At 35.1% G+C, this 17,274-nt stretch overlaps 1 protein-coding gene across 1 annotated transcript; it reads left to right on the forward strand.

Moving 5' to 3' along the window:
* The first annotated feature begins 267 nt into the window (after nt 1-267).
* Nucleotides 268-1,153, forward strand: LOC145073355 (18.1 kDa class I heat shock protein-like). Its single transcript, XM_079019903.1, has one exon. The coding sequence runs from the start codon at nt 460-462 to the stop codon at nt 1,036-1,038; it is 579 nt and encodes a 192-aa protein (XP_078876029.1). The 5' UTR covers nt 268-459; the 3' UTR covers nt 1,039-1,153.
* The last annotated feature ends 16,121 nt before the right edge of the window (nt 1,154-17,274 follow it).

The following is a 17,274-nucleotide window of genomic DNA, read 5'->3' on the forward strand; positions in this document are numbered from 1 at the left end:
ATAAATACTTCGCAATCTATCAAAGAATTGAAATATCAAAAGATGGCCATAAATTGTAAACAGAACGGTACATCTAAATTTCCCAAACAAAAATGGGAATTAGTCTCGGGTGTGGGTGTAGCTTCCTGCTCATCAAGTGTCAAAAAAAAAAAAAAAAAAATTAATTAAATAAAAATTTATTTTTTTATTTTTACTTAAAAGCTAATTCGATACCTGTCTCGAGACTTCTAGATACAGTCTTCGTTCTTGCAGTCTCTCGAAAAACAAAGATCTTCTCTTCCTGGTGGAAGACTCCAGAGACCCTTTTCCCATCGCCTATATAAACCCAACATTCCTGATTCAACTCAAAACTCGACAATCAAATAAACGTCGCACCATATCAAACACACTTAAATTCACTATCTGCTATTTCTCGATTCAATCAACAAAGCCCACTTCTATAAAGTACAAACCACAAAAATGCCGATGTCCAAAATGCATAAGATCACCTTATTTGCTTTGACAGCATTAATCGCATTGATTACGATAAGCTTACCTACAAAAACAGAGGCTCTAATCCCCTACAACAGACCTCTTTGGGACATGATGATCCCAACCGAAGACCCATTCAAGGTTCTGGAACATAACCCACTTCAGCTTCCGAAAAACCTTGAAACGATCAACTTGGCACGAGCCGACTGGAAGGAGACATCCGGACATCACGAGATATCCTTGGATGTACCAGGGTTGAAGAAGGAGGACATAAAGATCGAGGTTGAAGAGAGCAGAGTCTTGAAGGTGAGCGGAGAGAGGAAGGCTGAGGAGGAAGTCGACGGTGATAAGTGGCATAGGGCGGAAAGGACGAGTGGTAAGTTCTGGAGGCAGTTCCGGTTGCCGGGGAATGTGGACATGGAGAAGATAATGGCACATCTTGAAGACGGCGTGTTGAAGATCAAGGTGCCGAAGTTGGCTCACGAGAAGAAACAATCTAGGGTTATTGATATCATGGGCCAAGAGAGCTCTGGTGGGGACATTAAGGCAACGAAGACTGCTGCGTGAATTTTATCATAATATATAATATTGGTTAATGTGTGTCTGTTTTAGTAATGTGTCTGTTTTGATTTTCCTGTTGTATTGAAGGACGATGTTGGTAAGCTGTATTACATAATCTATTCTTAATAAGAGTATTATGTATACGTCACATTATAACACCAAATTCATATGACACCTCATCTATAACACCACCATAACATCAAGGGGGAAATGGTGTTCCCATGTTATAACATTTTAAGAGAGATAAAGAAATAAAATGATTTGATTGGTTGATAAAGGCAACAATCAATTAAAGTTGCTTCTTGTGCTCGTCACAACAAGATATGTCATAACATTCTTTTAACAAGAAGGACGGAAAGTGTTCATCTTGTTATGACTAGATTATGAGGTGTCACATCAGCAAAAATTGCACTTCTTATTGTCCATACCGTATACTCTAATAGATAATGTATTGTTAACATAACATGTTATAAATCAACTTTGGACCTGTGGCTATCGACTTTTGCCGGACGCCTGAGAAATATTAATGATCGTAGTGAACTACCTTTTATAAGGAATAATATGTCAAAACACATACTAGTGCTACCGCTAAACATGGATGACAACAAAAATTTATGCTATTATATCCGCAAGAATTATCAAGTTATGATGGTTTGTTGCCACTAAAAAAAATAGAAACATCGTATCTAGATCCAGCAGGAGATGAAACAAGTTTACAAATAAATTTAAGACAAATATGTCTTTGTTTAAAAGGTAGACATTGATATATGACTCTTCCATATGAAAACAAAGTGTTTTTTCTTGATATTCAATTTCTGAGATAAATACAAATACCGCTACTCCAAATGAAATAGTTGCCAATAACAAAACATTGACGGCCACAAAAGTTGTTAGCATCATGATTGCTACGATGGTCTTAGATTTGCAAAAAATTCATGATAACTATTGATCATATGAAATGAACATAACTTTTAGTGAAATGTTTCACAAGAAAGCTAGGCAAGAATGTCGTGAGATTGTCAAAGCCCTAATGGTGTGGAAACTCAAGGAAGAAGAATCTTTGTGTGCCCATGTACAAAAAATATAGTGGCACGTGGAAAGATTGGAAAAGCTGAATTTGAATTGCGACAAAGAGTTGGCCATGATATGGCTCTTAATTCCTTGTCAAGTTGTTATGATCAGTTTATTTTATTTTGATATATCATTTGAACAACGTAGAAGCAACATTGGTGCAAGTCCGTAACTGTAACATGCATGAAGAAGTCTTATTCCTTTAGTGTTGCGAGACATCATGTTCTGGCCATTCATCAAGGCAAGGGAAAGAAAAGGAAATCTATCATCCAACCAGAATGGAAAGTGAAAACTCACATCAGACAGTCTAATGGTGGGTCAAACGGGAAAGCTAACTATAAAATCCCACTGTCATTAATCTGAAAGAGGTCGTTTTCATTCATTATGGCCAAAATGGGCATTTAAAGATATGTTGCCCAAAATACCTTCAAGTTGTGAAAGAAGAAAAAGCCAAAGCAACTGGTTCTACATCTGGTATGTACTCAATTGAAATCAACAATACATGTCAAAAAACGTTACCCCTTACCGAGGATCGACGATTTGTTCGATCAGTTGCAGGGAGCGTCTTGGTTCTCCAAGATTGATTTGAGGTCTGGATATCATCAGATGAGGGTGCGTGATGAGGATATCTAGAAGACAGCGTTTAGGACTCGTTATGGGCATTACGTGTTCGTGGTGATGCCTTACGGGCTCACCAATGCACCGATAGCATTCATGGATCTAATGAACAGGGCGTGCAGGCCGATGTTGGATCGTTCGGTGATCATGTTCATCGATGATATATTGGTGTATTTGAGGTCCAGAGAGCAACGTGAGGAGCATTTGAGGGAGATCCTCAGAGTTCTGAGATCGGAGAGGCTGTACGCCAAATTCTCCAAGTGTGATTTTTGGTTACGGGAGGTCTAGTTTCTAGGGCACCTTGTCAACCAGAATGGGATATTGGTCGATCCGGCCAAGATTGAGGCGGTGATGAGCTGGGAGGTACCGAGATCCCCTTCGGAGTTCAGGAGTTTCCTAGGGTTGGCCGGATATTATCGAAGATTCATTTAGGATTTCTCCAGGATTGCGGTTCCTCTCACTAGGTTGACCCGGAAGGGCGTGGCTTTCAGTTAGGGCCCGGAGCAGTAGGCCTCATTCAAGACACTTCGCCAGAGATTGTGCGAAGCCCTAGTGTTGGCCCTTTCGGAGGAAATGGATGACTTTGTGGTATATTGTGACGCGTCGATATCGGGTCTGGGCGCGGTGCAGAGAGGGCATGTGATAGCATACACATCGAGGCAGCTGAAGCATCATTAGACGAGGTATCCTACACATGATCTGAAATTGGGGGCTGTGGTGTTCGCCCTCAAGATCTGGCATCACTATTTGTATGGGGTTTGGTGTACCATATACACAAACCACAAGAGTTTGAAGTATCTGATGGATCAACCCAACCTGAACATGCGTCAGAGGAGATGGTTGGACGTGGTAAAGGATTATGAGTATGAGATCCTGTACCACTCGGGCAAGGCTAACGTGGTAGCCGATGCTTTGAGTCGTAGGGCAGAGAGTGCCCCTTTGCGAGATGTATTTATGAGGTTGATGGTGATGACTCCGGTGTTGGACACCATTCGGGAGGCCCAAGTGGAGGCCATGAGATAGGAGAACCACAAGCGAGAGCGGGTGATTGGGCAGATATCAGAGCTCATCGCCGATAGCAGGGGGCTTATGACCTTCCAGGGCCGGATTTAGGTGCCATTTGAGGATGGGGCACGTGCTATTTTGATGGAGGAGGCGCACAGGTCGAGGTTTTCGATCCATCCCGGGGCCACTAAGATGTATTTGGACCTAAAAAGAGATTATTGGTGGCCCTGTATGAAGAGGGATGTGGCTTGGTTTGTAGAGAGGTGCTTGACCTCTCGCAAGGTTAAGGCTGAGCACCAGTGCCCGCATGGCAAGTTGCAGCCGCTTGAGGTTCCTCAGTGGAAGTGGGAACAGATTTCCATGGATTTTATCACCAAATTGCCGAGGATTGCGAGAGGCATCGATGCAATTTTGGTGATCGTCGACCGGCTGACGAAGAGCGCTTATTTTCTTGCTATCAGTGAGATCTCTTCCGCAGATAGGCTGGCAGAAGTGTATGTGAGAGAGGTGGTATCGCGGCATGGTGTGCCGATCTCGATTGTGTCGGATCAAGATGTGCGTTTCACTTCCAGGTTTTGGAAGAAGTTCCATGAGGAGTTGGGTACTAGGCTACATTTCAGTACCGCTTACCACCCACAGACGGACGAACAAAATGAGCGGACGATTCAAACACTCGAGGACATGATTCGAGCATGTGTTTTGGACTTCGGAGGGAGTTGGGACTTTGGCTGAGTTTTCTTATAACAACAGCCACTATTCGAGCATTGATTTTCCACCCTTTGAGTTATTGTATGGGAGGAGGTGTCGGACTCCCATTTTGTTAGGGAGAGGTAGGGCAGCAAGTGATGGGCAACACTGAGATACTGCTTCAGACGACAGAGCAGATACAACAGGTTAGACAGAGATGGTTGATGGCCCAGAGTCGCCAGAAGAGTTATGCGGATAGGCGTCGATCCGAGCTCGAGTTCCAGGTTGGAGATTTTGTACTCCTGAAAGTGTCTCCTTGGAAAAAAGTAATCCGATTCAGGAAAAGGGGCAAGTTGGGGCCCCAGTATATTGGAACATTTAGGGTTATTGCGAGGGTGGGCAGGGTAGCATACCGATTGGAGCTACCTGCAGAGTTGAGCCAAATTCATGATACCTTCCACGTGTCTCAACTGAGGAAGTGTATAGTCGACGAGTCGGCAGTGGTACCATTAGAGGATATCCAGGTGGATGCGGGTCTGAATTATGTTGAGAGACTGATCGCGATCTTGGCCAGGAAGGTCAAGGTTTTGAGGAACAAGGAGGAGCCACTGGTTCAGGTCCAATGGCAGCACCGGAAGGGGTCCGAGCTGACTTGGGAGTCGGAGTCAGAGATACGGGAGTAGCATCTGGAGTTGTTTTTAGCATGAGACTTCGAGGGAGAAGTCTGGTTCTAGTGGGGGAGAATTGTAACATCCCGAATTTCAGGTAAAGCTATTATACCCTTCCAGTTTGTCGGGTTGTCAAAAGTGGTCCCTTTATAGAGTTCTTATAGCAAATGAGTACGTTGGGCGTACTGGGGAGTACGTTGCGCCTACTCATGCGCTTAATTTGGACGCAGACTCTCTTGGGTATGTTGGGCGCACCCAGGGTTACGCTGGGCATAATGGGTCCAGATGCAAACTCTATTGTTCAAAACTTTCCTCTTATTTTTAGTGAAGAAGAAAGAGAGGAGCTTGTGGAGGCTAGAGCTTGAAGTACAAGTTCAGATCTGAGATCTACAGAGCAAGGAGCTGCATTTGGAGGTATAAAGTTCAAAACTTTCCTCTTCATTTTGGTTTGATGTTTCATGGACCATTTTAGGGTTAGAAGTCCCAAGGGTGGAGACTTTATGAGTGTAATGTGCTCGATGGACCTAGATCTGTCCCATTTCAATGGTATTTGTGTTATAAATCCATAAAGTCTCCATCTTGGTCATGGATATGAGGTTATGCATGAGTATTGAGCTTTCTAGTGTTAGGAAGTGGAGTATTATGGGTGTTAGTGACTTGTCCAGCCATGCAAAGGCTTAAAGTCGCCGACTTTATGGATTAAGAGGGTTATAAATGGTCAAATCTAGAAATTGGACGTGGGTCTTAACGGAGTAAGACCCCAAAATGCTTAGAGTTTGAAACTGGGAGTTACGCTGGGCGTAATCCTAGTACGCGCGGCGTAGGGGGTCGCACACCCCATTTTCTATGAAGACACCGGGTATGCCCAGCGTACATGTGTAGTATACGCAGCGTAACCCGGGGAGTTCACTTTTGTTGACTTTTAGGGTTTGGTCAACTTTAGGGTCTTTGAGCCATGAGAGGGGTAAAATGGTCTTTTACCCTTCTGAGAGTACTAAGAAGAGGAATAGTCTAGCCTTGAGAGATGTATTGATTTAGATTATTTATTTCATATGATTAGGCGGAGGCTAGATCGGATTTTTACAGAGTTCGAGGTTTACTGAGTTACCTGAGGTGAGTCTTCTCATTATACTTTACCTAGAGCGGTAATTAGAGTTATGTGACAGAGTATTTTGTATGCTTTTTCATGATGTGATTTCTATGTGATTTATACTATATATGTGCCAGAGTTTTCAGAGTTAGGACCGTAAGGTCCACAGAGTTAGGGCCAGAGGGCCCATAGAGTTATGGGATTGGAGGGTCTCACTGAGACACATTGACCAGAGGGTCAAACAAAGTTATAGCCTCGAGTGGCTAATATGTATTGTGTGTGGTATTTTGGGGAACTGACTAAGGATTTATGCTTACAGTGTTGTGTTATGTGTTTTAGGTACCAGTGAGGATCACGGGAAGGCGCCAGCTTGATCAGTACACACACGAGGAGTTTTTAATTTTTTATCCTGGGATGTGATGTTATGTTTGATTATGTGATACAATGGTGTTTTTATAACAATTATGAATGAAAATGTGTTTTATAAAATGTGAAAATTTATTTTAAAATTTTGAGTGTTACAATTGAAGATATCTTTCCAATTCATTCATACTAATTAGTTTCTCTTTCTACATTTACCTATAAGACAAATCAACCATGTATATCACTATAAATCTTATACTTTTTACCAACATGTACCATACCATCCAATTCCAAGCCTGTTTCCCGCCTTGTCCATATCCGATTTCATTCACTTTAACTATCATGTCAAAACAAAATATCATTTCAATAGTTAACACATTTCTTAGGCATGAAAGCCTGAGCATACCATGGCAAGAATATCTAAAGCACATGGAGTTTTTTCAACTTAAATTTCAAACTCTTGTTGGGTCCGAATGATCTCGTCACCTGTAACTTAATTCTTCCCAACTATCTACCCTTTAAAGGAAATGAAGGTATTTCTTTTAAGGTGAAAATCATAAGATGCTCCTTATCGTGTAGCAAGATGTTTCATTTATTTCTTCACCGAAACTCCTTGCCTCACATTTACTCCTTATGGACCTTGAACTCTACCTTTATATTTCTCCATTTCCCATATATAGTATTTATCGTAATCTCATTATTTATGTTCCCTTGAACATTGTTGATCAAGTAGTCAGTTGTTCCATTCAACACTTCGTCAGTTTAGCTTCTCTAGTAATATCATACATTAATTCTTTATATTTCTTGTCCATTCCTTATTAATACACAACCAACTTTTATATCAATTAATTAATGATTCCTTTAATCATAATCAAGTGACCCATAATGCTTTGAGTCAAAGTTCCATTTTCTTTACTCATTCATAATATAAGATCTCATTATCAGTCTATCTACTCTTTGCATGGTTATCGAATCTAGAATAGCAGCAATACACTAATCTAATACTTAATTGCACTTAAGTGTGCTTGGTCTACATCACCAGGTTGTACAACTTGAAAGCTCTAAATCTGGTATCCTTAGTTCGTTTCACTCATAATTCTCATACTCTAGTAGTTTGCATGTCTAACTCGTCCACGAAAATTTCAAAAATTTCCTTTACTCATCATTGTCTTCTTGCTAGTCCATTTTAGCAAACTTTAAGTGTTTATTCTTTTCCTTACCTTGTTAGCACTATCAATTCTTTTGATTTTCAATTTGCATTCTTCGATATCCCATCATGTAAAGTCATGTTCCTCCTTTATTGATGATAGAACATCTTCCAAGTATATTTCCTCCGTCATCAAGTTATCACCTCTTGTAGTCTTATTTCTTCTATCACCCTTATCACATTCCTTGTGTAATCTTAACTTTTCATCACAATTCATAGAACTTGTAAGTAGGACTTACAAAGTTCCTCTTGTTAAATCGCTCATCATGCTAGTCCAGTACCTCAGAGTTAGGAACTCTCTTGGACTTATCATCATTACTTTTAGTTTCTATTAGTTTTACAACATGATGTTGTCATCATAATGTTTCTCTTATGTTAGTATCAAGAAATACCTTAAGGTATTTCTTACTATCCTTCTTTCCTTGTAGTAACTTCACTCATTAGTCTAGTGTATTAGGTTAATGTATAATTTCTTACCTTTTACTAGTGTCTTGCTTTTATAAGGACACCTTTCTTCCATATCTACCATCACACTCAACATATGCTATTATTTTTGTCTGGTTGTCAACTCCTTAGGATTCTAATAGGTCTCATTGAGTTAACTACATCAAACTCCTTCCCAAGTTATCTCAGTCATGCTTTCTAGTATTATCTATATTTCATCATACTATCACCATTTCACAAATTAGCTCATTGTCCTCACATTTAGTGTCCTCAATTACATCCAAGTATTTAGTTTCATCTAAAGATGAGAATCATTATTAAATTCCATTATTTTCTAGATTAACTAGCTTGCAATTTGAACTTTTCACTCCTATTTAACAACATAAGTTTGTCCTAAATAACCAACTTCAACTAGTTTCTTAATCGTAGATTTGGAATTCCAATTCTTGTCCCATTTTAGACTTTTACCAAAATTCAAACTATGTCTCTTTATACCTAATTGATTGTTAACAAATTAAATAGTTCATTGTGCTTTATTCGTCGGTGTTTCTAACTCACTATCAATGGTATTTAAAATGTATAAACTTAATTTCGATCTTACATGAAATGTATATCAAGTAATTTCATTTATATACAAGTTTTTTTACTTTGACAAAAAAGACAAAGTTGTCAAAACTATCCATTATCCATTCACATGCTTCAAACTCCTTGTCAACTCCTTAGGATTCCAATAGGTCTCATTGAGTTAACTACATCAAACTCCTTCCCAAGTTATCTCAGACATGCTTTCTAGTATTATCTATATTTCATCATACTATCACCATTTCACAAATTAGCTCACTGTCCTCACATTTAGTGTCTTCAATTACATCCAAGTATTTAGTTTCATCTAAAGATGAAAATCATTATTAAATTCCATTCTTTTCTAGATTAACTAGCTTGCAATTTGAACTTGTCACTCCTATTTAACAACATAAGTTTGTCCTAAATAACCAACTTCAACTAGTTTCTTAATCGTAGATTTGGAATTCCAATTCTTGTCCCATTTTAGACTTTTACCAAAATTCAAACTATGTCTCTTTATACCTAATTGATTGTTAACAAATTAAATAGTTCATTGTGCTTTATTCGTCGGTGTTTCTAACTCACTATCAATGGTATTTAAAAGGTATAAACTTAATTTCGATCTTACATGAAATGTATATCAAGTAATTTCATTTATATACAAGTTTTTTGACTTTGACAGAAAAGACAAAGTTGTCAAAACTATCTATTATCCATTCACATGCTTCAAACTCCTTGTCAACTCCTTAGGATTCCAATAGGTCTCATTGAGTTAACTACATCAAACTCCTTCCCAAGTTATCTCAGTCATGCTTTCTAGTATTATCTACATTTCATCATACTATCACCATTTCACAAATTAGCTCATTGTCCTCACATTTAGTGTCTTCAATTACATCCAAGTATTTAGTTTCATCTAAAGATGAAAATCATTATTAAATTCCATTCTTTTCTAGATTAACTAGCTTGCAATTTGAACTTGTCACTCCTATTTAACAACATAAGTTTGTCCTAAATAACCAACTTCAACTAGTTTCTTAATCGTAGATTTGGAATTCCAATTCTTGTCCCATTTTAGACTTTTACCAAAATTCAAACTATGTCTCTTTATACCTAATTGATTGTTAACAAATTAAATAGTTCATTGTGCTTTATTCGTCGGTGTTTCTAACTCACTATCAATGGTATTTAAAAGGTATAAACTTAATTTCGATCTTACATGAAATGTATATCAAGTAATTTCATTTATATACAAGTTTTTTGACTTTGACAGAAAAGACAAAGTTGTCAAAACTATCCATTATCCATTCACATGCTTCAAACTCCTTGTCAACTCCTTAGGATTCCAATAAGTCTCATTGAGTTAACTACATCAAACTCCTTCCCAAGTTATCTCAGGCATGCTTTCTAGTATTATCTACATTTCATCATACTATCACCATTTCACAAATTAGCTCATTGTCCTCACATTTAGTGTCTTCAATTACATCCAAGTATTTAGTTTCATCTAAAGATGAAAATCATTATTAAATTCCATTCTTTTCTAGATTAACTAGCTTGCAATTTGAACTTGTCACTCCTATTTAACAACATAAGTTTGTCCTAAATAACCAACTTCAACTAGTTTCTTAATCGTAGATTTGGAATTCCAATTCTTGTCCCATTTTAGACTTTTACCAAAATTCAAACTATGTCTCTTTATACCTAATTGATTGTTAACAAATTAAATAGTTCATTGTGCTTTATTCGTCGGTGTTTCTAACTCACTATCAATGGTATTTAAAAGGTATAAACTTAATTTCGATCTTACATGAAATGTATATCAAGTAATTTCATTTATATACAAGTTTTTTGACTTTGACAGAAAAGACAAAGTTGTCAAAACTATCTATTATCCATTCACATGCTTCAAACTCCTTGTCAACTCCTTAGGATTCCAATAGGTCTCATTGAGTTAACTACATCAAACTCCTTCCCAAGTTATCTCAGTCATGCTTTCTAGTATTATCTACATTTCATCATACTATCACCATTTCACAAATTAGCTCATTGTCCTCACATTTAGTGTCTTCAATTACATCCAAGTATTTAGTTTCATCTAAAGATGAAAATCATTATTAAATTCCATTCTTTTCTAGATTAACTAGCTTGCAATTTGAACTTGTCACTCCTATTTAACAACATAAGTTTGTCCTAAATAACCAACTTCAACTAGTTTCTTAATCGTAGATTTGGAATTCCAATTCTTGTCCCATTTTAGACTTTTACCAAAATTCAAACTATGTCTCTTTATACCTAATTGATTGTTAACAAATTAAATAGTTCATTGTGCTTTATTCGTCGGTGTTTCTAACTCACTATCAATGGTATTTAAAAGGTATAAACTTAATTTCGATCTTACATGAAATGTATATCAAGTAATTTCATTTATATACAAGTTTTTTGACTTTGACAGAAAAGACAAAGTTGTCAAAACTATCCATTATCCATTCACATGCTTCAAACTCCTTGTCAACTCCTTAGGATTCCAATAAGTCTCATTGAGTTAACTACATCAAACTCCTTCCCAAGTTATCTCAGGCATGCTTTCTAGTATTATCTACATTTCATCATACTATCACCATTTCACAAATTAGCTCATTGTCCTCACATTTAGTGTCTTCAATTACATCCAAGTATTTAGTTTCATCTAAAGATGAAAATCATTATTAAATTCCATTCTTTTCTAGATTAACTAGCTTGCAATTTGAACTTGTCACTCCTATTTAACAACATAAGTTTGTCCTAAATAACCAACTTCAACTAGTTTCTTAATCGTAGATTTGGAATTCCAATTCTTGTCCCATTTTAGACTTTTACCAAAATTCAAACTATGTCTCTTTATACCTAATTGATTGTTAACAAATTAAATAGTTCATTGTGCTTTATTCGTCGGTGTTTCTAACTCACTATCAATGGTATTTAAAAGGTATAAACTTAATTTCGATCTTACATGAAATGTATATCAAGTAATTTCATTTATATACAAGTTTTTTGACTTTGACAGAAAAGACAAAGTTGTCAAAACTATCTATTATCCATTCACATGCTTCAAACTCCTTGTCAACTCCTTAGGATTCCAATAGGTCTCATTGAGTTAACTACATCAAACTCCTTCCCAAGTTATCTCAGTCATGCTTTCTAGTATTATCTACATTTCATCATACTATCACCATTTCACAAATTAGCTCATTGTCCTCACATTTAGTGTCTTCAATTACATCCAAGTATTTAGTTTCATCTAAAGATGAAAATCATTATTAAATTCCATTCTTTTCTAGATTAACTAGCTTGCAATTTGAACTTGTCACTCCTATTTAACAACATAAGTTTGTCCTAAATAACCAACTTCAACTAGTTTCTTAATCGTAGATTTGGAATTCCAATTCTTGTCCCATTTTAGACTTTTACCAAAATTCAAACTATGTCTCTTTATACCTAATTGATTGTTAACAAATTAAATAGTTCATTGTGCTTTATTCGTCGGTGTTTCTAACTCACTATCAATGGTATTTAAAAGGTATAAACTTAATTTCGATCTTACATGAAATGTATATCAAGTAATTTCATTTATATACAAGTTTTTTGACTTTGACAGAAAAGACAAAGTTGTCAAAACTATCCATTATCCATTCACATGCTTCAAACTCCTTGTCAACTCCTTAGGATCCCAATAGGTCTCATTGAGTTAACTACATCAAACTCCTTCCCAAGTTATCTCAGGCATTCTTTCTAGTATTATCTACATTTCATCATACTATCACCATTTCACAAATTAGCTCATTGTCCTCACATTTAGTGTCTTCAATTACATCCAAGTATTTAGTTTCATCTAAAGATGAAAATCATTATTAAATTCCATTCTTTTCTAGATTAACTAGCTTGCAATTTGAACTTGTCACTCCTATTTAACAACATAAGTTTGTCCTAAATAACCAACTTCAACTAGTTTCTTAATCGTAGATTTGGAATTCCAATTCTTGTCCCATTTTAGACTTTTACCAAAATTCAAACTATGTCTCTTTATACCTAATTGATTGTTAACAAATTAAATAGTTCATTGTGCTTTATTCGTCGGTGTTTCTAACTCACTATCAATGGTATTTAAAAGGTATAAACTTAATTTCGATCTTACATGAAATGTATATCAAGTAATTTCATTTATATACAAGTTTTTTTGACTTTGAAAGAAAAGACAAAGTTGTTAAAACTATCTATTATCCATTCACATGCTTCAAACTCCTTGTCAACTCCTTAGGATTCCAATAGGTCTCATTGAGTTAACTACATCAAACTCCTTCCCAAGTTATCTCAGTCATGCTTTCTAGTATTATCTACATTTCATCATACTATCACCATTTCACAAATTAGCTCATTGTCCTCACATTTAGTGTCTTCAATTACATCCAAGTATTTAGTTTCATCTAAAGATGAAAATCATTATTAAATTCCATTCTTTTCTAGATTAACTAGCTTGCAATTTGAACTTGTCACTCCTATTTAACAACATAAGTTTGTCCTAAATAACCAACTTCAACTAGTTTCTTAATCGTAGATTTGGAATTCCAATTCTTGTCCCATTTTAGACTTTTACCAAAATTCAAACTATGTCTCTTTATACCTAATTGATTGTTAACAAATTAAATAGTTCATTGTGCTTTATTCGTCGGTGTTTCTAACTCACTATCAATGGTATTTAAAAGGTATAAACTTAATTTCGATCTTACATGAAATGTATATCAAGTAATTTCATTTATATACTAGTTTTTTGACTTTGACAGAAAAGACAAAGTTGTCAAAACTATCCATTATCCATTCACATGCTTCAAACTCCTTGTCAACTCCTTAGGATTCCAATGGGTCTCATTGAGTTAACTACATCAAACTCCTTCCCAAGTTATCTCAGTCATGCTTTCTAGTATTATCTACATTTCATCATACTATCACCATTTCACAAATTAGCTCATTGTCCTCACATTTAGTGTCTTCAATTACATCCAAGTATTTAGTTTCATCTAAAGATGAAAATCATTATTAAATTCCATTATTTTCTAGATTAACTAGCTTGCAATTTGAACTTGTCACTCATATTTAACAACATAAGTTTGTCCTAAATAACCAACTTCAACTAGTTTCTTAACCGTAGATTTGGAATTCCAATTCTTGTCCCATTTTAGACTTTTACCAAAATTCAAACTATGTCTCTTTATACCTAATTGATTGTTAACAAATTAAATAGTTCATTGTGCTTTATTCGTCGGTGTTTCTAACTCACTATCAATGGTATTTAAAAGGTATAAACTTAATTTCGATCTTACATGAAATGTATATCAAGTAATTTCATTTATATACAAGTTTTTTGACTTTGACAGAAAAGACAAAGTTGTCAAAACTATCCATTATCCATTCACATGCTTCAAACTCCTTGTCAACTCCTTAGGATTCCAATAGGTCTCATTGAGTTAACTACATCAAACTCCTTCCCAAGTTATCTCAGTCATGCTTTCTAGTATTATCTACATTTCATCATACTATCACCATTTCACAAATTAGCTCATTGTCCTCACATTTAGTGTCTTCAATTACATCCAAGTATTTAGTTTCATCTAAAGATGAAAATCATTATTAAATTCCATTATTTTCTAGATTAACTAGCTTGCAATTTGAACTTATCACTCCTATTTAACAACATAAGTTTGTCCTAAATAACCAACTTCAACTAGTTTCTTAATCGTAGATTTGGAATTCCAATTCTTGTCCCATTTTAGACTTTTACCAAAATTCAAACTATGTCTCTTTATACCTAATTGATTGTTAACAAATTAAATAGTTCATTGTGCTTTATTCGTCGGTGTTTCTAACTCACTATCAATGGTATTTAAAAGGTATAAACTTAATTTCGATCTTACATGAAATGTATATCAAGTAATTTCATTTATATACAAGTTTTTTTGACTTTGACAGAAAAGACAAAGTTGTCAAAACTATCTATTATCCATTCACATGCTTCAAACTCCTTGTCAACTCCTTAGGATTCCAATAGGTCTCATTGAGTTAACTACATCAAACTCCTTCCCAAGTTATCTCAGTCATGCTTTCTAGTATTATCTACATTTCATCATACTATCACCATTTCACAAATTAGCTCATTGTCCTCACATTTAGTGTCTTCAATTACATCCAAGTATTTAGTTTCATCTAAAGATGAAAATCATTATTAAATTCCATTCTTTTGTAGATTAACTAGCTTGCAATTTGAACTTGTCACTCCTATTTAACAACATAAGTTTGTCCTAAATAACCAACTTCAACTAGTTTCTTAATCGTAGATTTGGAATTCCAATTCTTGTCCCATTTTAGACTTTTACCAAAATTCAAACTATGTCTCTTTATACCTAATTGATTGTTAACAAATTAAATAGTTCATTGTGCTTTATTCGTCGGTGTTTCTAACTCACTATCAATGGTATTTAAAAGGTATAAATTAATTTCGATCTTACATGAAATGTATATCAAGTAATTTCATTTATATACTAGTTTTTTGACTTTGACAGAAAAGACAAAGTTGTCAAAACTATCCATTATCCATTCACATGCTTCAAACTCCTTGTCAAATCCTTAGGATTCCAATGGGTCTCATTGAGTTAACTACATCAAACTCCTTCCCAAGTTATCTCAGTCATGCTTTCTAGTATTATCTACATTTCATCATACTATCACCATTTCACAAATTAGCTCATTGTCCTCACATTTAGTGTCTTCAATTACATCCAAGTATTTAGTTTCATCTAAAGATGAAAATCATTATTAAATTCCATTATTTTCTAGATTAACTAGCTTGCAATTTGAACTTGTCACTCCTATTTAACAACATAAGTTTGTCCTAAATAACCAACTTCAACTAGTTTCTTAATCGTAGATTTGGAATTCCAATTCTTGTCCCATTTTAGACTTTTACCAAAATTCAAACTATGTCTCTTTATACCTAATTGATTGTTAACAAATTAAATAGTTCATTGTGCTTTATTCGTCGGTGTTTCTAACTCACTATCAATGGTATTTAAAAGGTATAAACTTAATTTCGATCTTACATGAAATGTATATCAAGTAATTTCATTTATATACAAGTTTTTTGACTTTGACAGAAAAGACAAAGTTGTCAAAACTATCCATTATCCATTCACATGCTTCAAACTCCTTGTCAACTCCTTAGGATTCCAATAGGTCTCATTGAGTTAACTACATCAAACTCCTTCCCAAGTTATCTCAGTCATGCTTTCTAGTATTATCTACATTTCATCATACTATCACCATTTCACAAATTAGCTCATTGTCCTCACATTTAGTGTCTTCAATTACATCCAAGTATTTAGTTTCATCTAAAGATGAAAATCATTATTAAATTCCATTATTTTCTAGATTAACTAGCTTGCAATTTGAACTTATCACTCCTATTTAACAACATAAGTTTGTCCTAAATAACCAACTTCAACTAGTTTCTTAATCGTAGATTTGGAATTCCAATTCTTGTCCCATTTTAGACTTTTACCAAAATTCAAACTATGTCTCTTTATACCTAATTGATTGTTAACAAATTAAATAGTTCATTGTGCTTTATTCGTCGGTGTTTCTAACTCACTATCAATGGTATTTAAAAGGTATAAACTTAATTTCGATCTTACATGAAATGTATATCAAGTAATTTCATTTATATACAAGTTTTTTGACTTTGACAGAAAAGACAAAGTTGTCAAAACTATCCATTATCCATTCACATGCTTCAAACTCCTTGTCAACTCCTTAGGATTCCAATAGGTCTCATTGAGTTAACTACATCAAACTCCTTCCCAAGTTATCTCAGTCATGCTTTCTAGTATTATCTACATTTCATCATACTATCACCATTTCACAAATTAGCTCATTGTCCTCACATTTAGTGTCTTCAATTACATCCAAGTATTTAGTTTCATCTAAAGATGAAAATCATTATTAAATTCCATTCTTTTCTAGATTAACTAGCTTGCAATTTGAACTTGTCACTCCTATTTAACAACATAAGTTTGTCCTAAATAACCAACTTCAACTAGTTTCTTAATCGTAGATTTGGAATTCCAATTCTTGTCCCATTTTAGACTTTTACCAAAATTCAAACTATGTCTCTTTATACCTAATTGATTGTTAACAAATTAAATAGTTCATTGTGCTTTATTCGTCGATGTTTCTAACTCACTATCAATGGTATTTAAAAGGTATAAACTCAATTTTGATCTTACATGAAATGTATATCAAGTAATTTCATTTATATACAAGTTTTTTGACTTTGATAGAAAAGACAAAGTTGTCAAAACTGTCCATTATCCATTCACATGCTTCAAACTCCTTCACAACTCTTGTTTAACATAATGCATGTGTTTAGTAAGTCTCTAACTCACCTGAATCTTTACCATATTTCAGAAAACCCTTTCATGTTTCCACCATGTTCGTGT

The sequence above is a fragment of the Lactuca serriola genome, chromosome 9, assembly GCF_051521515.1.
Source record: "Lactuca serriola cultivar US96UC23 chromosome 9, Lser_US96UC23_V15, whole genome shotgun sequence".
NCBI classification, from domain to species: Eukaryota; Viridiplantae; Streptophyta; class Magnoliopsida; order Asterales; family Asteraceae; genus Lactuca; species Lactuca serriola.

What these genes read in the sequence shown, in the direction of transcription:
- LOC145073355 (XM_079019903.1), top strand. Translation starts at nt 460, where the DNA reads ATGCCGATGTCCAAAATGCATAAGATCACCTTATTTGCTTTGACAGCA.